Below are 24,786 nucleotides of genomic sequence, written 5' to 3' on the forward strand. Positions count from 1 at the left end.
AAGGAAAATTTGAAGTGCCATAGGCCACTTTTGTCTATTTAAAGCAGCTTGTTGGAGAACAGCAGAAGTTGAGGTCTGGGTTTGGTACCAAACTCTTGGCTGGTAAATGATGCACGGTATGAGGAAACTTAAAAGCATGGTGAGAAGGAAGGTGTTATTGCCTCCATTCAGCACTGATGCTTTTCTGGAAGTATCAAATCAACTTTACAAAGATTGGGTATTCTAGCCACTTGTGCCTCAACCGCCACCTGGACTGTCGTAGAATTTGTATGGTCTTCTATGGTAGACATTTTTTTTAAAAAAGAAAGTAATTTTATATTCGCAAGATTGATTATTGAATTTTCTGACTGTTTGCTTTTAATCAACCATGATTAAGGTAAGATTTGTTAAATGTGTAATCTCTAATTGCTGGGATGTGGTGTAGCAAGACTGCAATAGTAATTAATGCCTTAGTTGTGATTTTTTTTAAACTGAATACTATTCCTAATGGCCACTCTTTTTTAATTGCAGGATTTTGTCTATCATTTTGTTGCCTTTGTGTTTTATTTTGGAGCATCACTCCTTGAAGCTGCAACAACAGCTGGAGCTGTAAAACCTGGATCCCACAATGCAACTGTGGTAGATACTTTGACATTTGTAACTGCTCTAAATGAAAGGCAGTACAATATAAATGTTGCTGCTACGGTAAGTTTTTTTTTTCACTTGTACAGTTTAAACCAATAAAAGGTGAATTTTCAGAAGTGATCTAATTAGAAATGGCAGTTTTGTGTGCAATATCTAAATCCAATGTTGCTCATGGGTAGTTTGGAGCACATCTAATTTAGCCACTCTGGTACAGCTGTGCTTAACCTGGAGGTCCCTTTAAAGTCACTGCTTAAGTTTGCCTGTGAGGTGATCTAAGTACACAATTGTAGCTGTTTGGAAATCCCTGCGGTCTATTTACTGCTCCTGGTCAGAAGGACCCAGCATGAAATATTTCTCTTAACAGTTTTGTATCTGAAACTCGTATATATTTGAGAACTAAAGATGAATTCTCCTTCAGATACCATTCGCCAAAATAATTGGGATAATACTTGATTTTTTTCAAGTAGATCTGTTTTTGACTGCTCTCTCTTTTAGTAAAACTCAAGTGCTTGATGCTGTACTCTCCTGTAATTTACTTGCATGCAATTTCTTAAATGTTCAAGGAAGTAGCACTCCAACAGACAAAAATATTTTTGTTTTCCCCAAAATAATTAAGAAAAATGTCCCAAGAAATCTGAACTAAGACACACCATGAGGGGCAGCTTGGCATTTGGCCTCCATTCCACTTCTAATGTAAAAAATATTATTTTGGTCTTTGCTCAAAGAATTTAAAAGTATTTGGGACCAAGTCTAGATATGCAACATTTTATTTTTGTGAAATAAGTTTCCCCAATATGTTAAACTTGGAGATTAAACAGGTCCAAACATGGACAGAAAAGTTAAATTCCCGAGGTGAGAGTGACCGCCCTTGACATCAAGGCAGCATTTGACAGACTCTGGTATTAAGGAGCCCTAGTAAAATTGAAGTCCATGGGAATCAGGGAAAACTCTCCAGTGGCTGGAGTCATACCTAGCACAAAGGAAGATGGTAGTGGTTGTTGGAGGCCAATCATCTCAGCCCCAGGGCATTGCTGCAGGAGTTCCTCAGGCCCAACCATCTTCGGCTGCTTCATCAATGACCTTCCCTCCATCATAATGTCAGAAATGGGGATGGTTGCTGATGATTGCACAGTGTTCAGTTCCATTCGCAGCCCCTCAAATAATAAAGCAGTCTGTGCCCGCGTGCAGCTGGATCTGGACAACATCCAGGCTTGGGCTGATAAATGGCAAGTAACATTTGTGCCAGGCAATGACCATCTCCAACAAGAGAATCTAATCACCTCCCCTTGACATTCAACGGCATTACCATCGCCGAATCCCCCACCAACAGTCTGGGAGTCACCATTGACCAGAAACTTAACTGGACCAGCCACATAAATACTGTGGCTACGAGAGCAGGTCAGAGGCTGGGTATTCTGCGGCGAGCGACTCACCACCTGACTCCCCAAAGCCTTTCCACCGTCTACAAGGCACAAGTCTGGAGTGTGATGGAATACTCTCCACTTGCCTGGATGAGTGCAGCTCCAACAACACTCGAGAAGCTCGACCCCGTCCAGGACAATGCAGCCCGCTTGATTGGCACCCCATCCACCACCCTAAACGTTCACTTCCTCCACCGGCGCACAGTGGCTGCAGTGTGTACCATCCACAGGATGCACTGCAGCAACTTGCCAAGGCTTCTTTGACAGCACTGCTCAAACCTGTGACCTCTACCATCAAAAGAACAAGGGCAGCAGGCACATGGGAACACCACCACCTGCATCTTCCCCTCCAATCACACACCATCTCGACTTGGAAATATATCGCCGTTCCTTCATTGTCGTTGGGTCAAAATTCTGGAACTCCCTACCTAACAGCACTGTGGGAGAAACTTCACCACATGGACTGCAGTGGTTCAAGAAGGCGGCTCATCATCACCTTCTCGAGGGCAATTAGGGATGGGCAATAAATGCTGGCCTTGCCGGTGATGCCCACATCCCGTGAATGAATTTTTTTTAAAAAGGTAGCAAGCACATGGCCTCTAAGGAATGAAAACATATTGCAAATTCAGTGTGATCCAAGTTTGCTCAACTACAGTGGGTATAGGTAGGTGTTAAGAATTTGGATCTTCTGCTAGCATCTACTTGGATTCAGTAGTGTCAGTCACTCTTAAGTTGACTCCCACTTTCCTATATCTGGTAGTGTGATAACAGGACCTGGCTATGTAACTACAAAAGAATGCCTCTGAATAAGCTGTGGGCTGTGTGCGCCTTTGTGAAGGGAGAGGGGGATTTGAGCAGGATGGGAATGGGATCTAAATGAAAATGTGGAAGGTCTGAAGGCCTGTCAATAGTGAGTAAGAATTAGTTTTGTGATTAATATTGCAAGTCATCGTTTTCTCATTTGATGTTCAGGTAACTTATGAAAGTGATAGTCGAGTTGGTCTGAATATAAACAAACTAAATGTCACTTATTTTGATTTTCTATCAAATGTGCAATAAAGTTCTAAAATTGATCAGACTACATAACTGACAACCCTCCACCCACCCCCAGAGATGGATAGCTTGAAACAGGTGAGGAGGATGTGGAAAACCAGGGCACTGAGTTTGAGACATTCTGGTGTTGAGCTCCAATCTCCTGCCTCTTGTCATTATACTGCTCTCTGTTTCAGTTGGGTAGGTAGGGATGTCATGGGAAACTCATCCACTTTTGCCTTTCCCCTTGCTCAGAGCATAATGGGTTTGGCTCTGTCCTCTCCTGCTCCTAGTTTTAGTGGCAATGCAAGGCCTATATTTTTCTTTCGTTCCTCACATGGGCCGTGTGCACCCCCCCCCCCCCCCCAGTTTACTCCAGACTTTCTGCTGTCTCTGCCTGGTTCCAAGGTGGATCTCCAAGTTGTTGGATCCCTGAGCTGGTGGCAGAGGAAGAATGGAGGTCAGAGCAAGATGGGTCCAGTACTAGCTACTCTAAGCAACTACTGGGCAAGTTCCAGCAACTTCTCAATAGCAGGTAAACAGCATGTTGGTATAACATTCAATGTCTCATTAATATAGAAATGACTTGTTTTGTCAGTCAGGTTTGAAGGTGTTGCTGTGATATTACTGCTTCTAGAGGTGTTTGTCTAACAGGACAAGAAGGCTGGTCTGAAGGACTCTCTGAATTTCCAGTCTCCATGCCAGGTCCAAGGAGATTGGTGGATTCAGATTTCCTGTGTATCAGACAGCTGTCTCGTCAATTGCTGCAACTCCCCCAGGCATGTGAAATTTGAAACTGCTGATAACTCCCTCTCCAAGGATGTGCATTGCACTTTAGTCCTGCTTTGCATCAGTTAGTATGTTCAGATCCAGCTTGTATCGGGGCCAGCAAGTTTTTCACATTAATGAAATTGGGCAACTGCTGAAAAATTTATCACTAACTGCAAGTGGAACAGAATCTGGTGGGTAAAAAGTAACAATTGAGAAATACATGTCACAATTTCAGAATTTGGGACCAGGCAGATTGTCTCTACTTTTGTGGGGCAGGGCTCTCAAGCTTTTAACTTTTTTTCAATAACTGTAACTTCTTGCTTTTTAATGGTTTAAAACCATCGTTTAAGTGGTATACTCATATAAAGGTATTGCTTGCATGTTTGAGTGTGCATCACCCAATCTGTTTCATAGTACTGTAATTACTGTCATCAGTATGTCCTTAAGAGGATTTCAGTAAAAAGCAGCCTTTGACAAATGAGGTTGTTCTTGCTAGGCCTGTCATGAATAGTTTAAAATGTTTTTGAAATCCTTCGACCTGTTGTTCTAACCTTGAATATCTGACTTATTCTCTGTTGCAGAAAAAAATTGTTTTGTTATGGTGAACTGTCATTGTAGCTTTTTCTGAACTTTTTTGATATGTAGTTATTAAAGTTACAAAGCACAAAAAAGCAGAAAAATAGTATAAGCATTTAATGTACATAATTGATTTAGATATAGGGCTAGATGCAGTGGTGGTCAAATTTGCAGATGATAAAATAGGCATAGTAAATAATTCTGAGGACCAAAGGAAGCTGTAAGTGGGTATTGATGGTGGAATGGGCAAAAAAAATGTCAGATGGAATTGAAGATCAGTAAATGTGAGGTAGTACATTTTGGTTGAAAATATTTATTTTGGGGGAAAGCTGGGTAACATGGAAGAGCAGAAGGATTTGGGGATTCAAGTTCACAAGATATTAAAAGCAGCATCTCCAGTGTATAAGATCATTAAAAAGCTAACTGAATACTTGGTTTTATAGCAAGAGGTATGGAATATAAAAGTCGAGATGTAATGGTGAAAACCTTCACAGTTGGAGTACTGCATGTAGTTTTGGGGTCCACACTATATGAAGGATACTCGGGCAATAATGGAACAATGCAGATTCGCAAGAATGCTGCCTGGTATGAGGACGTACAAATACGAAGGAAGATTTCAAAAATTGAGGCTGTTTTTAGAACAAAGGAGATTAGATAAGTGTTTAAAAGTAGGAAGGAATGGAACAGAGTAAGCAGAAACAGACAATTTCTAGTAATCGAGGGCTCTAGAACAAGAGTACATAGATACAAGATTAAATGCAAGAGATTTAGGAAGAAACTCTGATGGTTGGGAGGCTGTGGATTGCTCTACCAGAGTTGGTGAAAGAGTATCAACGTTTAAGAATCTGTTATATAGGTTGAAGAGGAATGGAATAAGATGGGAACTGGGTGGAGTGGGGATGGTGTACGTGCGATTAGGACTACTGCTTGTGATAAACACAAACTGGGCCAAAAGGTTTGTTTCCGTGTTGTGATTTCTATGCATTTTAGAAACTGAGAAACTACAGTCCAAAATTATTATACAGATAGAAACAAAACAGAACCCCAAATTAAAAATGGCCAACTGTGAATTGTTTTTCTTAATTTTGACTGAGACTGATTTTCTACCACTGTTTTATTTCAGATATTTTCTTTTGTCGTTACTCTGTGTTACGCCTGCAGTTTGGGTCTTGCTTTGAGAAGATGGAAGCTGTAAATTGCAGCATATGAACTGTTTGGAAAGGTGTAGATGGCTGGATTCATTATCATTGGCACAAAACTTTTTCAAGCACCAAAGGAAGACACTTCCAAAGAGGAGGATAGTCCTTCCATATGCCAATTCTGTTTTATACTGAAGTGTTTATGCAGCAGTGATGGCTTTTGTTTATAAATTAATAACTGCATTTTTTGTGATTTTGTTTTCAGTTCTAAAGCTTATGTGAAAGAGAAAAATTAAATAGTTTCTACTTTCGGAACGTTAGGTGCCTAGTGTGTTGTCCAAACATGTTTTTATAGCTTTCACTGAAACAAAATATTCCAATACCAGTAACAACAGGAGTTCATTTACTGTAAACTTGAATTCAGGAAAATAAAAGGATCCAAATAGATTGGATGAAATCAGTCAGACTTTATATCTATTGTCCATAATTTAGTTGTGAACACTCCCCCTTCCTCCCTTAAAAGTAAATCATTTTCATTTGTGTGCATAGCATTTCCCTATGACTGTAACTAAATTATGACTGTCAGTGATTTATAAATAAACATTTTTCCAATTTTGCATATTTTGCTTAACCATTTATTTACATTTTTCATAACTATTTGTTCTGAATATTGTTAGTATGCAGTAATTTTTATTCAACAGTTGAATCTTGAGTACAGAAAGTAATTTTTTGTAAAACAACAAATGGAAAAATATTCAAATTATATTTTCATTGACACAATTGTTCTGTAGTTCTTGAAATGTCAAGAACTTTTTTTTACTGAATGCTTGTTTCAAGAAGGGCCTCGTGTATTGGACATAGTGGATTAAAATGAAAGTTTTGCCAAGTCAGATCTGTGACTCAACAGTCGGCAAATTGATATGTTAAGAACCTAGTAATAAAGCTTTGAGTTTATTTTTAAGATGGTCATGAACTGCTTCATACTATTAAACAACCACAGTGTTTTTACTGAAAAATCCTGACACTTAGTACAAGCGGGTTGATGCACGATTATGTTGCAAGTTAGTTTCCTTTAAATTTGTGTAACAGATTAGAGCTGGGGCCAGAGGCTATGGAAATAACTTTACGAACCTCTCCCATCGGCATTGTGAACCAGAACCAGTGTCCATGATTTTCATGACCTATGCCTTAATTTCTGATTGGTGCTTCCAGGATTTAAGACTAACCACCGGCAGCGCAGGTGAGTAAAATTGCCCCCCCCCTCCACTTTAGACGTGGGTGAGTAAAATTGCCCCCCCCCCACTTAGACGCGGGTACCACTACATAATAGCAACAGTCTGGGAATAAAATCAAACTTCCTGATCGATTTACCCCAGAGTTCTCAATTTAGGTTCTTATCTGACCTAATAACCTTTTTGTTTTCAGACTGCAGCCCCTTGTTGCACCAGGAAAATAGGTATGGTATTGTCACAGAGGTCTATTTATTCACAACCATTTCTGACCAAATATTAACTTGTTACCAAGTAACTTGAAACTTGGCTAAACTTGCTTTGCTGAATATCTCTCAGCTGACTTTAATGGAGGTGAATGGAAACTGACCATCTGCCCCATACAAGGTGCCCATCACTCAATGTGCTTTCTTAATTTCTAATGGTTTACACAATGGTTTTCTTAATTCTGATTTTTCTATTGTTTTCCTTATCTCAGATATTGAAAAACTTGTGCTGAATAACTATAGTAATCCACAAATAAAACTTTTTTCTATTGATGTTTCTGGATATTTTCTTGATCACTGACTTTTTGACATGATTATCAAAAGTAATCTGTTTTGCAGGGTGCCAATTTTTTTTAACATACATTCTGGCTGTTGGTGAATTAATTTGTACATGTTTGTTTAGGGATCACAAAACCGATCAGTATGTTCACAACTTGATTTCAATCCCACAGCTCACCAGTTGGAGCAATTGAGAAATTACTTTAATGCCTCCTCAACAAAAAAAAAGAAACTTGTAACAATTCTAACATCACAATGCATTTTAAACTTCAATGGACATTAGCTAAACACTAACTGAAGCAGGGTTATTCACCATATTGCATGCAACCACCAAAGCTGCTTTATTGTAAATGACAATTGCTTTAAATTACATGTAACCTTTTTTTATATGTATCAATGTGGCCATTTTAAAAAGTTTGGAACTTTGCCATAAGTGAGGCAAGGATTTTTTTTTAATTGGGATGTTCTCCTATGTGTTTATTCATTAAAAACAGACACATTATAAACTGTCAGCCTTTAACTTTATTGCCCAGATCACTGTTCAGATGACATTATCCACCTGGAGTTGTTTCTATTCTAGCCATTACTGGTACAATTTAAAGATGATTTAATATAATTAAAATTCCAATGCCCCAATTTACTTATCAATAACAGTGTTATACTAAAATCATTCCCAGGTGCCTGTGGTGTTTTGGCCTGCTGCAGCTAATATACTAGAAGATTTATTTGAAAGATACTAAATTCATCTTGGGTGGTAATGCCAAACAGATGATAGTGAATTGACAACATGTTTAGCACTTTGCACTCTGCCTGATTTTCTTTTGCATTGTGTTACCATCCAAGATAAATTTAATCCCTTTTTTAAAAAAACTAAATTTGCTTTGCCATTGAGCAACTTTATGCTTTTGTGCAGATTAGAAGAGCTAATGCTGCCTCTGTATGGGGCTGTGATGGACTGGGGTGGACAAATGTAAGGAATCTTACAACACCAGGTTATAGTCCAACAGTACAATGTTGCTGTTGTCATAGATGAAACTTAATTTAAAATTCTGCTCATTAACCATCAAGCCCATACTGCTGTATTCTATTGTCACCATGCAGTGCATGGTTATTTTGGTATGTGCAATATGATCAAGGCTGATCTATTTCAGGTTATAGTCCAACAGTTTGGACTATAACCTGGTGTTGTAAGATTCCTTACATTTATGGGGCTAGACCTTGTTCTGTGACCAAACTCTATAGTCAGTTGTTAAAATATTATGCTTGACTTTGTTTTGAATACCAAATACTAACATTGAGCATTTCTGGTTAACTGTGAGAGTTAAAATCCCTTCACTCTGTCCAACAATATAATTCAGCCCTGGCTTCAGAGCATGCTGTATGGGACCATCATGACAATGGTTACTGTGGGCAAATGAAAATAAATTGTGGTTAAGTGAAATTCCCAATTTAGTACTGTGGCCCATGCCTATTGGAGACTGGATTGTGACAGGAATAATTTATTTCGCCTAGACTCCTTTAGTGGAGACTTTTAGCCCTCCAGCTTGAGTTGAAATTGACCCACCAGTATGAAACTGGTCAACGTGAAGCTGTTGGCAATGAATGCAAGAAGTGACAATTTTAATCCCTGTGTGACATCAAGAAATAATTTGTCATAGACAAGAATGCTTTATTGTTACACCCTCAAAGTTAGCTAATTAACCCTGTCTGAATTATCATGGGTGACTGAAAAACCCTCCCAGCACTAATGCGTTTTAAGGAACTGTAGCAGTAAAAATTAAAACAATGTCCAGAATGTTTACAAGATCTTGTACATAAAACAAAAATGGAGGTCGGGGAGAAGGCAGAATATCATCTCAATAACTTGGGATGAAGAATGCTCTTAAGAACATTGCAGTTCCTGGGAAATACTATATGCCGTTGGTGGGATTGGGAACGTTCCTAAGTCCTCAGTTTAAAACCCTCCAGGTTCATGTGCAGGCAGCTCATTGTCAGCAGCAAATCTCAGGTACAGTGTTGTGCCTCATCAAAGCGGTGAGTAACTGAAGGGAGAAAAAAAACTGCAAATGCTGGAAATCCAAAGTAAAACAAAAAATGAGAATATACAGCAAGTCTGTCAGCATCTGTAGAGGAAAAGCAGGTTTAATATTTCAGATGTAGAACCTTCATCAGAACTGGAAACTGGAAGATAAATTAGCTCTATGGCAGGTCTTGATAGCTGCTGTTGATGACAGTGCTACCCCCATCTAAGGAGATAAATGCCCTAAGCTGAATTCTGCAGCAGGTATGTAACATGAAAATTGCTGTTATGATGTGACCCTTCCCAAGCCTCCACTGAACTTGATCTAGTTTGGTGTCTTATCGCTACTGAACAGTTGCTGATCCTGAGTGCTATATGAAAATAGGTAGATAATTTGAATTAAACTTTTGGAATTAATTTCAGCAATTAAAAATGGTTTTTAATTCATTTATTAGTGACCTGGAATGTAACACATAGCTTATGTGCATATTTTTGCAATGCACTGCTTGTTTGCAATGATTAGGTTACTGCTTGAATTCCTTTTTTTTTGCCCTTTCCAGTGACTTCTTACATTCACCCAAAGTTATTTTTCAACACAATGTTGCTGTTGTCATAGATGAAACTTAATTTAAAATTCTGCTCATTAACCATCAAGCCCATACTGCTGTATTCTATTGTCACCATGCAGTGCATGGTTATTTTGGTATGTGCAATATGATCAAGGCTGATCTATTTCACAGAAAGAACCACAATATATTTGGTACTTGTTATGGGTTTGCATGCTTTAATGACTTCCACCTTTGTTATTGTAAGGTTAAAATGACTTCTGAATTGCAAGAGTACCCATCTGGAATCTTACTGTAACAAATGCCTCTGCCTGAGGTTTGACAGAAAAATATAGTCTTCCTTAAAATTACATCAGAGGAACCATCACATATGAGAAGATTTCAAAGAATCTTTTCATGGGACACTAACTCCAGGACTGGGACAGGAAGGAGCTGTACCATTGGGACCAGTATCCTAGCGGGAAGGATAAATAGGACTTTAAACTAGTAAGTCGGGGTGGGAGGGATCTGCTAAAGATAACATAAGTCTGAAGAAAAGAGAAATAGGAAATGAGTAAAGATCAGACCAAGGTAAAGAATATGAGTAACAAACGGTCAGGGAACAAATTCAGTTATAGAACATAAGTACAAAAATACTTAGAGAGGAGCAATTATTAAAAACAAATTAAATTGCCTGTACAATGTGCACAGCATCTAAAACAAAATGGGAACTGGAGGCAATAATTTGTAGCAAAGAGCCAGATGTGGTAGGGATAACTGAAACATAGCTACAAAAGGAACAGGACTGGCAATTAAATATTGCAGGATATAATGTATTTAGAAAGGATTGGGAAAGAAGGGGGGAGGGGGGTAGCTGTACTAATTAGAGACAACATAATGGCAATAGAACAAAGGAATATAAGTAACATTAAGATAGAAACAGAATCCATATGGCTTGAAACAAAGGATAAGAAGGGATTGATCATGTTAATAGATATATTGTACAGACCACCTAATAGGGGAAGTGAAGGATGAAATATGTAGACAAATCTATGAAATGAGTAAAAAGCATCAAATAATAATCATGGGAGGTTTCAACTACCCCCAAATAAACTGGCAAGAGGTAGGGAAAGGGGAAAAGGGAATGGAGTTCTCAGTGTGTACAGGCCTCCTTTCTTACCCAGTATGAGAGAAGCCCAACAAGGAAGGAATCTCTGCTGGATCCAGTAATGGGAAATGAACCAGCGCAGATAGAAGTAAGCATAGGGGAACATCTAGACAATAGTGATCATAACATAAGGTTTAAAATAATGATTGAGAAAGACAGAAGTAAGACAAAGACCAAAGTAATAGATTGGAAAAATGCTAATTTTGAGACAATGAGAATAGAACTAGGGAAGGTAAACTGGAAAAAATAATGACCAACTGCCTGCTGATTACCACGTATGGCCCTCCCTCAGCGAATGAATCAGTCCTCCTCCATGTTGAACACCACTTGGAGGAAGCTCTGAGGGGAGCAAGGGCACAGAATGTACTCTGGGTGAGGGAATTCAATGTCCATCACCAAGAGTGGTTCGGTAGCACCACTACTGACCGAGCTGGCCGAGTCCTGAAGGATGTAGCTGCCAGACTGGGCCTGTGGTAGGTGGTGAGCGAACCAACACAAGGAAAAAACCTACTTGACCTCATCCTCACCAATCTACCTGTCGCAGGTACATCTGTCCATGACTGTATTGGTAGGATGATCACTGCACAACCCCTGTGAAGATGAAGTCCTGTCTTCACACTGAGGACACCATTTAACGTGTTGTATAGCACTACCACTAGGCTAAATGTGATAGATTCAGAACGGAACTAGCAGCTCAAAACTGGGCATCCATGAGGCGCTGTGGGCTATCAGCAGCAGCAGAATTGTATTCCAGCACAATCTGTAACCTCATGGCCCGGCATATCCCTCACTCTACCATTACCAACAAGCCAGGGGATCAACCCTGGTTCAATGAGGAGTGTAGAAGAGCATGCCAGGAGCAGCACCAGGCGTACCTAAAAATGAGGTGCCAACTTGGTGAAGCTACAATTCAGGACTACATGCATGCTAAACAGCAGAAGCAATGTGCTATAGACAGAGCTAAGCGATTCTACAACCAATGGATCAGATCAAAGCTCTGCAGTCCTGCCACATCCAGTCGTGAATGGTAGTGGACAATTAAACAACTAACGGGAGGAGGAGGCTCTGTAAACATCCCCATCCTCAATGATGGCGGAGTCCAGCACGTGAGTGCATAAGACAAGGCGGAAGCGTTTGCAACCATCTTCAGCCAGAGGTGCCTAGTGGATGATCCGTCTCGGCCTCCTCCCAACATCCCCTTCATCACAGAAGCCAGTCTTCAGCCAATTCAATTCACTCCACATGGTATCAAGAAACGGCTAAGTACACTGGATACAGCAAAGGCTATGGGCCCCAACAACATCCCGGCTGTAGTGCTGAAGACTTGTATTCCAGAACTAGCAAAACTAGGACCACTCAGCTCCAGACCTCATTACAGCCTTGGTCCAAACATGGACAAAAGAGCTGGATTCCAGAAGTGAGGTGAGAGTGACTGCCCTTGACATCAAGGCAGCATTTGACCAAGTGTGGCACAAAGGAGCCCCAGTAAAACTGAAGTCAATGGGAATCGAGGAAAACTCTCCATGGCTGGAGTCATACCTAGCACAAAGGAAGATGGTAGTGGTTGTTGGAGGCCAATCATCTCAGCCCCAGGACATTGCTGCAGGAGTTCCTCAGGGCAGTGCCCCAGGCCCAAACAGCTACTTCATCAGTAACCTTCCCTCCATCATAAGGTCAGAAATGGGGATGTTCACTGATAATTGCACATTGTTCAGTTCCATTCAAAACCCCTCAGATAATGAAGCTGTCCGTGCCCGCATGCAGCTAGACCTGGACAACATCCAGGCTTGGGCTCATAAGTGGCAAGTAACATTCGCGCCAGACAAGTGCCAGGCAATGACCATCTCCAACAAGAGAGAGTCTAACCACTTCCCCTTGACATTCAATGGCATTACCATCGCCGAATCCCCCACCATCAACATCCTGAGCGTCACCATTGATCAGAAACTTAACTGGACCAGCCACATAAATACTATGGCTACAAGAGCAGGTCAGATGCAGGGTATTCTGCAAAGAGTGACTCATCTCCTGACTCCCCAAAGTCTTTCCACCATCTACAGGGCACAAGTCAGGAGTGTGATGGAATACTCTCCACTTGCCTGGATGAGTGCAGCTCCAACAACACTCAAGAAGCTCGACACCATCCAGGACAAAGCAGCCCACTTGATTGGGACCCCATCCACCACCCTAAACATTCACTCCCTTCACCACCGGCGCACCATGGCAGCAGTGTGTACCATCCACAGGATGCACTACAGCAACTCACCAAGGCTTCTTGACAGCACCTCCCAAACCCGCGACCTCTACCACCTAGAAGGACAAGGGCAGCAGGCACATGGGAACAACACCACCTGCATGTTCCCCTCCAAGTCGCACATTCTCCCAATTTAGAAATGTATCAATGTTCCTTCATCGTAGCTGGGTCAAAATCCTGGAACTCCCTACCTAACAGTACTGTGGGAGAACCTTCACCACATGGACTGCAGCGGTTCAAAAGGCAGCTCACCACCACCTTCTCAAGGGCAATTCGGGGTGGGCAATAAATGCTGGCCTTGCCAGCGACGCACATATCCTGTGAATGAATAATAAAAAAAAATGTACTATTCATTTCGATATGTATTATTTACATGTGTTTGTTTTAGATTGGTAGTGAGGAAACCCTGGGTTCTTCCTTGTTCAGAAAGATTCACCATATTGCTATGTTATCATTACCTTTCGGCCTGTGTGCGATATCTTGATTGTCTGCTACATAAATTAAAGTTGTTTATTGATTTGGTGGTATTTTGCCACATTTTTTCATTTTAGCATACTAGTGCTATTATGTGTGCTTAGCAGGTGCAAATGTAACGATGCATGGGAAACATTTCATGGGTGCATTGGCTTATCAGACATGAAATAAGACACCGCCTGCTGAGTGGAAATACCACAATATCCCTGTGCTATATAAGCCTGGTACGCCCCTGATTGAGAGGGTGCAGAGCTAAGAAATAAGTAGCAGTGTAATAATCATGCATATGTTAAACACATCCATTGGAACATATTACTATTAGATGCCATATTGTCTTGTTCCATGATTCCCCTATGTGGCGAGTTCAAACAATAAAGTGTGGGAGAAACAAAAGCAAGTTAGCCACGAGCGAGAGGAAGTTGAGATAGGAATCTAACTATCTCAGACCATCTTTGTGAACTTCCTAGAGGTTGGCTGAAAAGTGGCTTTAGTAAAGATGGAAGAGCAGATCGCCTTCTATTCAACCATGTTTTTACCTCTGCAGTAATTTGTATAAGTAAACCCATTTTTAAATTAAAATGTTAGAAAAACATTACTGTGTAGTCACATGATTAAATAGCACTCTTAAGAGATGATTCCACAACACAGGACACTAATTTTAAAGGGCAGAAAATCACAGGCTGTGCCACCATGATTTCCTGAGATGCAGTCCATTCAGGAGCAGTTCCCTGCTGGGAGCACAGGGTCACAGAATCACTTGTTTAATTTGAATCATGCATATTACCAAATATGTTGCCAACTGACACCTCCAGTAGAGTTTTTCAAATTATTTCTGTGTTTCCAGCAACCACCAGAATCAACTCTATGAAGCATTGATTTTTGTTGAATTCATCGCTGGCTGCACCACCTTGTTATACCATCAATATTATTTTGAGCAATTTAAAGATGTAAATGGTCAAGTAAACCCAATTTCAAATGGGTCCACACCTGAAACATTAACTCCTCTGTTCCCTCTGTGTAGGATATCGAGGTTTTGGAAAGGATGCAGAGGAGGGCCACAAGATTAATCCCTAGTTTGAAGATCATAGTTACCAAGATAGGCTGAAAGAGCTGGGCCTCTACTCCTCAGAGAAGCATAGACTTAGGGGTGATCTGATCGAGATTTATAATATGATGAAGGGAATAAATTGTGTAACTAAATAGGGAGGACTGGGGTCACAATCTCACATTATGTAAGGCCAGAAATAGGTTAGATGTTAGGAGGTGGTTCTTTTCCCAGAGAATAATGGACCTGTAGAACAGGCTGCCAGGTCACGCGGTGAACAACGATTCACTGAGTTCCCTCAAACAAGAGCTGGGACGGTGATCACCTTGTTGAAAACGTAAATACCGTATAACATTAATCAGGCCAGAATGGTCTCCTGGACTAATTTCAATGGCCTATGAGGGTCAGAGAAGAATTTTCCAGATTTCTTTTCCTTAATTGGCCTGGGTTTTTATCTTTTTTCACCTCTCCCAGGAGATTACACTTCTTTCGGGTGTGGTGGGGTGGGGAGTGTATATATTGTGATGCACAAGGCATCGCAGTTGTGTGGAGCAGGCTGGATGGACCAGTGGGTCTTTTCCTGCCTGTCATTGTTCGTTTGCTGCCTGACCTGCTGAGTGTTTCCAGCATTTCCTGTTTTTGCTTCAGACTTCCAGCATCTGCAGTATTTTGCTTTTTATTCAGGGATAACCAGAGATATTCTGTGCATTCAGCCTATACGAAATCATGATGGGGGCTTTGCGCTGCCAAACATCCAGGGCATTTACTTTTAAGTAGAATTCCATGTTGGCACAACTGGGTGACATAGTGGGTAAGACACTAGCCTTTCACCTGTGGGACCTGTATTCATAATCCAGCCCAGGGTGAAAGTCTCCTCTTGCTGGCTGTATGTGCACTATGTGAAATGAGGTTGGGCAGTCATGATCCAATTCCTAGCAGACATAAACCTACAGTAACAAACTGGCCCTAATTCAACACTGGTTGGCAATTTCATTCCGACAGACCTAAGGTTGATTAGTGTGGGGAACGGTACAAATGCCACACTGGTGTAGGAGGAGTGCTCTTCTGAGGTTGGGACTGAGAAACATTGTTGGAGTAGCAAAGAAGGATTTATTTTTCTGCATCTAGTAACACTATACTTGATCTGACAGGCAGTGCTTGATGCTGACACCGGGGTATAAATTTTAACCCCCAAGAATGGGTGGGTTGAGAGCGGGTGGGGAGTAAAAATACTCTGTTTTCAGAGCAGGACGGCTCCAAAACGCTTACTTCTGGGTTTAACCCAGGCAGGTTTGTGTGTGTGTGGACAGCAGACACCAGGAAGTCCCACCCCCATTTAAAGCCAGCGGGCGGATACTTAAAAGGGCAATGTACCTCATTGAGATACTTGAGGTACTTAATATTTTGTGTATTGGAATAACAATTTTAACCCTACCTGTTTGAGTTTCCCATCACTTCCCATTCACGTCAAGTGAAAGCAGGATCCATGAGGTGAGTGCCTTTATTGCACTGCTTGTGGGCTCAGAGGAGCAGGAGTGCTTCGTACAGACCCTACAAGCTCACCTGGCTGTCTGGACCCCCGCGATCAGCCAGCCCACCACCCCCCCTCCCATGGTGGCCCCCACCTACCTCCAACTCTTCACCCGACCTCCAGTGACCTCCGATCTTCTTCCCTGACCCCTTCCCCATCTCTTCCTCAGCCCTCAGAACTGCTCCCTGGCCCTCTAAATCTTCTCCCCAGCCCATGTTCCCTCCCTCCCTCCCTCCGATCCCCAGCTGCGGCCTGCTGCACTCGGCCTTCCTGCCCGACAGCCAGCCAGCCTGTCATCAGGCTGGCTGCTGAGCGTGAAACTCAGAAGTGTAATTGATTGACCTCATTAAGCGATCGCCACCCGTCCGCTTACCTTCCTGGTTTCACACTCGAAAATCATCTCCCCCGTTCCCTTCCCGACTCACGGTTAAAATTTACCCCTGGTGCCTGGAATGGAACACCTTCCATTTCCCAGCACTAACATCCTCACATTGGTGAAGACAAATCTACCTAACTTATGTCAGTCTGACCAAATGGATTCAACATCCTAACAATTTAGTTCCTGCATCAATCAACAGAGGGCACACATAATCTAGTAGTTGTACACGAATAGGAGAATTTATTTTCTGTCCTGGGGTCACCATGCCAGGTCTATGATGTTTAAGCACTTGTGGGCCTGGCTTGATGTCATATGTCAAATTCATCACCTGTGTAACTGCAGACAGAGCAGAATCTCTGCGGATGAAAATTGGCAAACCTACGCTGTTCACAGTGCAAACGATTCAGGCTACATATCACCTAATTCTAACTTGGCCTTGGGTGTTTAACTGTGTCCATTGCTGTGTGTGTTTTGCAATAAATTAAAGTACAGTACTTATTTTATTTTTCAAGAAATAGCAACCGCTTAGAAAATTTTTGTCTGTTGACTTCCTGTTCATGTACAGTAAAAAAAATGAAACATGACATAACCACTACATACACTGTTTTTTTAAAAATGAAAAGATTTATGACACAGGGATAAACTTATTGCAAGTTGTCTTCAGCAGGTAATAGATAGATCATCAGAAAATTTTACAGAGACGACTGTTACTGGAACTGAATGTGGCTTAAAAACAATATCCTTGAAAGCTATTATTATATATACTGGACCCGAGCCCATCACTTCTATTCCCCCTTTTTTTCATCTTTTACCTTCTTTTCTCTTTACCCCTCCTGGGACACTCTCTCCTATCGTCATGCCGCCTTTCATTTCCACCCTCTCGGGTACTCTGCCACTCTAAATCCCTACCCCAACCCTTCAGCACTCCTCGACCTTCCTACTCTCCTGTCCATCCCAGGCTTGACTCCCTATTAGATAAACCTACAGCTTTCCTCTGTTCCTCTCTTGGCATCCTCCAAAGGGCCCATCGAGGCACTCGTCACTGCCCCCTTATGAGCAGCAACTATCCCATCCTTCTCTCTCGCCGACTTTCCCACCCAGCGTGCCTGCTGGGGGGCTAATCTTGTCAATTTCCTCCTGTTCCACTCACCCCTCCCAGCGCTGACCCTGTGGACTCTGCCAGTGGATCAGCTATCACTGGCCTTTTCCGCATCTCCCTCCAGAATGTCCATTCACTTGTGAACACGTCCTGTGCCATCCATGAGCTTATTATGGGTGATTGCATTGACATCATGGCCTTGAAGAAAATTGGCTGACAGATAATGGCACCTTCTCCCTGAATGAAGCTACCCCGCCTGTATATATCCGACACCTTCAATTTTAACCTGTTCTTCTGAGAGGCAGCAAAGGCCTGAAGCTGGTGGGGACCTTCTTTAAATGTCAGATTGGAGTCCAATGACATTATTGGGCCCAGACTGTAATTTTAACTCTGATCTGATCAAGGATGCAGCTGCGGTTTTCCCACCAGGTAAAGTCACATGAACAGAGGATCGGAAGCAGAGAGGCTGTTCAAGGTAAGTGTTTTCGTTTCCTTTGTGGAGCCAGGAGGAGCACCCTCCCCTACCTGGATCCCCCACCTCCCCCATACCACAAACCTTCCCCAAGAACCCCAATCCCCACACTTACCTGTGTGCTGGCAGCCGGCCAGGAGCAGCCCAAATTTCTGCAAGCCAGCAGCTGCTTCCTGCCCACTTCCCATCCGGAACAGGCGGGAATCCGGCTGGCAGCATGTTCATGAGGCCCGGAGGTCAAAATCACTGGAGCCTCATTCTGCCATGGGCAGGAATCTAACTGAAGCCAATGGTTTCCCACCAGAAACCTCCCCAATCGCTCGCACTAACAAAACCATGTACATGCTTCTGACCACGTACATTATGTTCTTTTGGGGCTGCCGGACAATGGTTTTGCTCCATTATGCAAACCCAAGTAAATAATTGTTCTGACACTAATTTGTGTCAATTATTTGTTAGATTGAATTTGAGGGGCCTGAAAACCCTCTATTGAACTAGTCCTTTTATCTGTGGGGTCACCGCACTACTGCAGATCAGCAGCATTACACAAAATGATCAATTTTCTAAATGCACGCTATCACCAGGGAGCTTTTGCATATTGAAAAATTGTGGGCAGTGAGTCAGCCATATCCTATCCAGGAGGAAGCACTGGGGCGGGGTGGGGTGGAGGGGGGTGTTGGCTGGACAAATCATATAAGGAGGTGGAAATGGAGGCGGCAGCTGAAGTACCAGAAATATTTGGGTGCAGGGCCAGACTCAGCTGCAGTTCCTCTGCTGCAGGAATCATGGATGCTTCCCTCATGGAAGCTGACTAAAGACAGACATTCTATGTCCAGCAGAAGCATTTCTCCCAATCCTTTGACAACGTTCACAGTGTCTGCAAGGATTGTTGGATAATGTTGAGACGTGCAGGTTCAACATCAGTGCAGCAGAAAAGGGTGATTTAGAGAACAATACAGCAACATGGATTGCAAGTTAACCCCCTTGGCCATCTGCAGGGGAACCCTGAGATCCTAAGCTTAGAGGCAGTGTCCCTCATGAATGCTGTGAGTGATACAACAGAAACTTGGGCTCCAATTTATAGAAAGTTCTCAGTTCTAAATTCAACAGGCTGGGGAATTGGATTGAGAGAAAGTTGTTGGCAGACTTCAGAGGTGCCCAAACATCTTTTCCCATGCCGATCCCAGAGATACTGCGGGAAAACCTAGCAAACAAATGTATGATGAATGAGGCAGCCTCTTCTCAAGGTGATGCCACATGCATCATACCCAGCCAAATCGAAGGGCTGAAGAAATCATAGGTAACTTTGTGTTGCACTCGCTGGATTTGAGCAATCAGCAGCTTCCTCTTAGTATGGCACATCTAGAGGAGGAAAACAGGTTAGATGGATTCCTGAGGAGCGGAGCTTACATGTTGCTTTTAGAAGGAGTGATGTGAGGGTTTCATGATATGCTTCACTGACAATTAATGCGGATTACAATAGGAAAAGAAGCATAATACCATGACAAAACCTCAGTTGGCATATGCCCTCCATCTTCTACACCTTCTTTCTTTTTTTTACCAGGATCTGCAGGGCTTCTTACTCATACCAAAGCCATGTGCTCCTCCTCAGGTGGATGTAAAAGATCCCATGACACTATTTGAAGAAGAACAGGGGAGCTCTCCTGGTGTCCTCAATGAACACCACCAAAACAGAGTAACTGATTATTTATCCCATTCCTGTTTGACAGACATCGCTGCAGGCAAATTGATAGTTACATTTGCCTACATAATAACAGTGACTACATTTCAAAAGTAATTCACTAGCTGTTAAGTGATTTGGGATATCATGAGCACCTGAAAGAGACTATACAAAATGCAAGTTCTTCTTTATTTATGATGGGTATGATTCCAACTTGAATGCAACAAGCAAATACACTCCATGCCAGGGTTTTGTGAGGTGAATGCTTGTAAAGTCATGGGTGAAGGAATACTTGGAGGCTGGGAATGCAAAGGACACCATGGTACCTCATGGGCAGTTTAACACAATGTGAGAAGAAGGTCATTGAAAGGGGCTGGCATGCTTAATGCATTCTTTGAAGCATGGCTGACTCCTCTTACCTTGCCTGACCTGATAAGGTCGTTAATTTTTTTTCCAGCATTGAGTGGTCATGCATAGTGTGGTTATGACACTCACTGCCCTAGACATCTCTTTCCATTGGCCTTGAGTAACTCTGCTTGGGGTTTCCTGACTGTCAATTCTAAAGAGGGTCTCCATCCGCAGATTGATCTCCTGCATTTGTCATCAGAATCTGCAAAACAAGGGCTCTGGGGCTGGAAGAAATACGATTTCTTGACCAAATCATAATCATGTATCCCATCCTGCAAAGCTTCAAGTACATGGCTAAAAAGCGAAGTGAAGATCTTACGTCTGTGAGAATACAAAGCGAGCCAGCATTCCACAGGAAATGATATATCCGACATCAGGCCATCAGGCAATATGATTGGGAATATTGCAGAGACAATAGAAGCATGAAACAGACACATTGAAGACCAATTATCAGAAACAGATAATAAGAAGTCCCAGGGCATAATCAAAGACTCAGGATCTGGACATAGACTAATCCTGTTATGTTAATTGCAGGAGCTTTGTTCAGATAATTAGGTAACCTTCGTGATTGGCATTTACAGGTTGAGAGATCTTAAATGTCTGCATCCAAACAATCAAAATACACAGAAAGATAAGGCCATGCCCCTCCCCCAAAAGCTAGATAGAATTGACAACAGTTAACACCATAGAATAGGTGTCAGACAAACCGTTAACACCATAGCATGGATATTCGAAAGATGTCTGGAACAATGTTCACCCTAGGGGGAAGATGTCTGGGACAGACGACATCATGGGATTAATGTCGTTAAACTGCTAGAAGCAAATATGCTTCAGAAAGATATAAAAACTGAGGCACTGTCCCACCACAAGTCAGAAGCAATTTCTTGGGACTGGGTTGAAGTCCACACACCCTACGAACCAGGCCTGATCATCCTGAAATTTCCTAGGGATAGGTTGTACTTTCCTTGTTTATTTGATGTAACTGTATTAGAACGTTGTTATCTAAATACTTGTTGTTTGGTATAACCGTGTTAGAACGTTATTCTTGTGTCTATAATAAAACTTGCATGTTCGGTCACACTCGGGCCCAAATCATTGTGGAAGTTATTATTAAAAAAGATTAACAACCCTCGGTAGCATTAATAATAACATATTTCCAACAGTGGACTGTAACAGAGCTCAACAACATTTGGGGTTCTTGCAGCCAAAATTATGCAGCTGAAGGCTGACCCTTTAAGCTGCTACAGGCCTTTAAATCCCGCAGTGGCATGTTATTTATCTTCCTTGGAGAAATTTGATAAAAATAACCTTGTAAAGCAGCAATCCTATTCCTCCCCTGACTGAGCAGAAGGGAATGGTTCATTGGCTTCCTGGTGCTCTAGATTGGCAGCAGCTCATAAATACCCAGCTTCTTCCATTGGTGACAAACCAGGTTATCAAGGGCAAAAGAAACCAGCAGAAAATGACTGGTTTCCTTTCTCTTTTTTTTGTATATTATTATTTCAGATGCTACTTGTTCATTGGTAGGTTCTTCGCCAAGTCAATTGTGATTTGTTGCTGTTTTACCGATTTAATATTTGAGTCAAGCATGGCACACACTTTGCATGTACAACATTTGTAAGTGTGACAAGTGTGGAATAATTACTTAATTTTGGCATTCAATGTCAACATCAAGTATGTAGTCAGATGTAGGATCAAGCTCCCTCTAATTTCCCCCAACAATAGGCTGGATTTACCATTTGCCATTGCCCGTCCAAACCCATTCGTTTTAAACAGATTAAAGCTCTGTTAAAATGGCAACAATCGCAAAATCAAAGTAAATATATCTTAACCTCAACTTCAGAAGAGCATACCTTCTGTCCCATTATTAATTTCTCACCCCAATCATACTTATATCCTTGAGACGACCAAAGCTCATTCTTATAGCCAATAGAAATGGAAGGTCTTTTATGGTCTTTATCCCATCAGTCGGGCTGGTTTCTAACCTATGTTCCTCAGAAGATAGAACCATGTAGCATCGAGCCATTTATTCCCCTGAATTATACTAACCACATAAAAATCAATAATGCCAATGTTTTTTTTATTTTCTTCCTTCTTTCTCTTAGTTCAGCATTTCCCAAACTATTTTGGCTCCTGCCCCACAGTAGTGAAGATGAGCACTCTCGGCCCCCCTATAAACATAAACATTAGATATTTGTTGATAACTTACAAAACATAAAACAAAGTTCAATAAATCACAAGTATAAAAATAAAACGTACTTTTTTCCTGATGGTACTGGCTCCTATCCGACAGGTCTTTACTGTAACGCAGCATTTCCCAAACTCTGGGGGTGCACAGAGTGCCTCCCATACACACAGCCCATTGGTCATTTGCCGGAGTGATATCATTGCCATTTTGTGGGACTTCCCCAGTCACGTGAGTGGACTATTACAATCTAAGGCAGTGTCCCAAACCGCTACACGTGTAGGGTGTAGGGAGCACGGCAAAAGTGTTCACTTTGGGACACACCTCAACATCATTTTTTCTGAAAATATTTTATTTTTCCGACCTCTTCACGCCCCACTTTGGAACCTGGGCTGCGCCTCACAATTTGGGAAACGCTGTCTTTAGTTCATATTATAACATCACCAAAATGTAATGCACATTTAAAAGTTCATCATTCAAATTCCAAGTTAACAGGGCTGATGTTATGTTAATCTGTACTGTAGGTGAGCTGACCTTATGCTTTGGATCCCTGCACTTTGGTTCACAGCTAACTGCGAGAAGAGGAAGTGCGTAAACTGCACAGATACTCCAAATGAACAGCTGGCACCTCTCTTGCCTCTCACACTAATAAATATTATTCCTCCTTGACAGAAATTGTCTCTCACGTCTTAAAGAGAATTCTCAGTTGTGGGCTATAACTCTGGAGAGATATTGTGATGGACGGAATTGAGACTCGAAGTTGAATATTTGTTTACCAAGGCTGGTTTAAGGAGGACATGTTTGAAATGACTGACTGCAGCAGTAAACAGTTTGGAAGCTCATTCTTTGCACCACCTTTCAACAATTTTCCTTCAAGTAAAATGTATGATTAGAATTTGGAAGTTTCCTTGACAGAATGTTTACAAACAGAATTGTTAACAGATGAAGACAGATATGTAACAGCTGAAATCTTAATGGTTTGTTTTCTCTTTTCTCATAATTTTTCTGTCCCTTCCCTCCTTTCCTGAAAGTGTTGACTTCTTACCTGGGATACAGTTCTACGGATCCTGGGTGTCCTCCGGTACATCGCCCAAGTGAGCCATTCTTTATGAGTGAATGTCAGCAGGCTTTTGACTGCTGGGGCAGCACAGCTGAGTCCAATTCTGTACTTATCCGATGTCCACACACAGTGGGGCTCCCTGGATAGCAATTAGAGGCAGGGATCCTGGCCAATTTTCCCTCACTAACCCAGGGACACTAAGGCAAATTGTAATACCCCTACCACCACCCATGCCGAGATAAACATTTTAGTGCTACACGACCCTATATACCTGTCTGTAATAACACAGTAAAAAATGTGTGAAGAGCTTTTCTGAGTGTAAGTCATTGAAAAATAAAATATTAGTATTGATTTTGATGCTTTTCAATTAATTATATAATTAAAATAAAAGTAGATGGAGCTAGGGTAGCATAGGAGCATAGGGTATTGGCGCACTGTCCTTTCATCTTGGAGATCTGTCTTTGAATCCAACCTAGGCAGAGGGGATAAAAGTTTCTTCTCTGCTCACCATGAGTGTTATAGATTAAATCTGTTAGTCCCCAGTGAATGAATTTCCACCACAAAGCTGCTCTGAATTTGTAGTTGCTGTTAAATTGCTAGTCTCACTCTGAGAGGCAGTAACCATGGTTGCAATTAGAATGCAAAATCACACTGATGTAATCGGAGATGCTCTTCAAGATTGCGGAGAACACAATGAATAATGCAGAGGGAGCCTTTACTCACACCCAACTCACACTATTTCTGATTGTGAATGCTTAGCACTGACGTTCTCCTGCAGTGATATTCCTCACCCTGATGGACACAAAATGTCACAAAAGCTAAACAGAATTTAAGTGTGTGGGAGTGACGAAAAGAAAATATTCTCATTGTCATAGTTATTTTTATTGCCATTGGAACCCCAAACGTGAGATTATATTCATTACAATTACATTTATATCAGTCTTGATTACATTCTTGTAGTTTATTTAAAGATGATACAGTTTCATTGATAAATGAAATGCTGAAATGCCAATCATCCATTCAACAAATAATGTTTAAATACATTGGGACGAGATTTATTCTTTTCACTAAATCATAAACTTGACTATGAAGAATGTGTTTATACTTTTTCTACAAGGAGTAAAGAAA

The 24,786-nt window shown here is 41.6% G+C and overlaps 1 protein-coding gene across 2 annotated transcripts in view; it reads left to right on the top strand.

Moving 5' to 3' along the window:
- Positions 1-23,724, top strand: part of mal2 (mal, T cell differentiation protein 2) — a 50,437-nt gene extending 26,713 nt beyond the window's left edge. The window contains exons 3-4 of one of the 2 annotated variants that reach the window (XM_067980847.1): positions 511-684; positions 23,271-23,724. In XM_067980847.1, coding sequence (XP_067836948.1) covers positions 511-684; positions 23,271-23,291 — 195 coding nt within the window. In that variant the 3' untranslated portion in view covers positions 23,292-23,724. Of the gene's footprint in view, positions 1-510; positions 685-5,547; positions 6,525-23,270 lie in introns of those variants that run through there. The other variant, XM_067980839.1, reaches the window with a different exon arrangement.
- The last annotated feature ends 1,062 nt before the right edge of the window (positions 23,725-24,786 follow it).

Source organism: Heptranchias perlo, chromosome 3, assembly GCF_035084215.1.
Source record: "Heptranchias perlo isolate sHepPer1 chromosome 3, sHepPer1.hap1, whole genome shotgun sequence".
In the NCBI taxonomy this organism is placed as follows: domain Eukaryota; kingdom Metazoa; phylum Chordata; class Chondrichthyes; order Hexanchiformes; family Hexanchidae; genus Heptranchias; species Heptranchias perlo.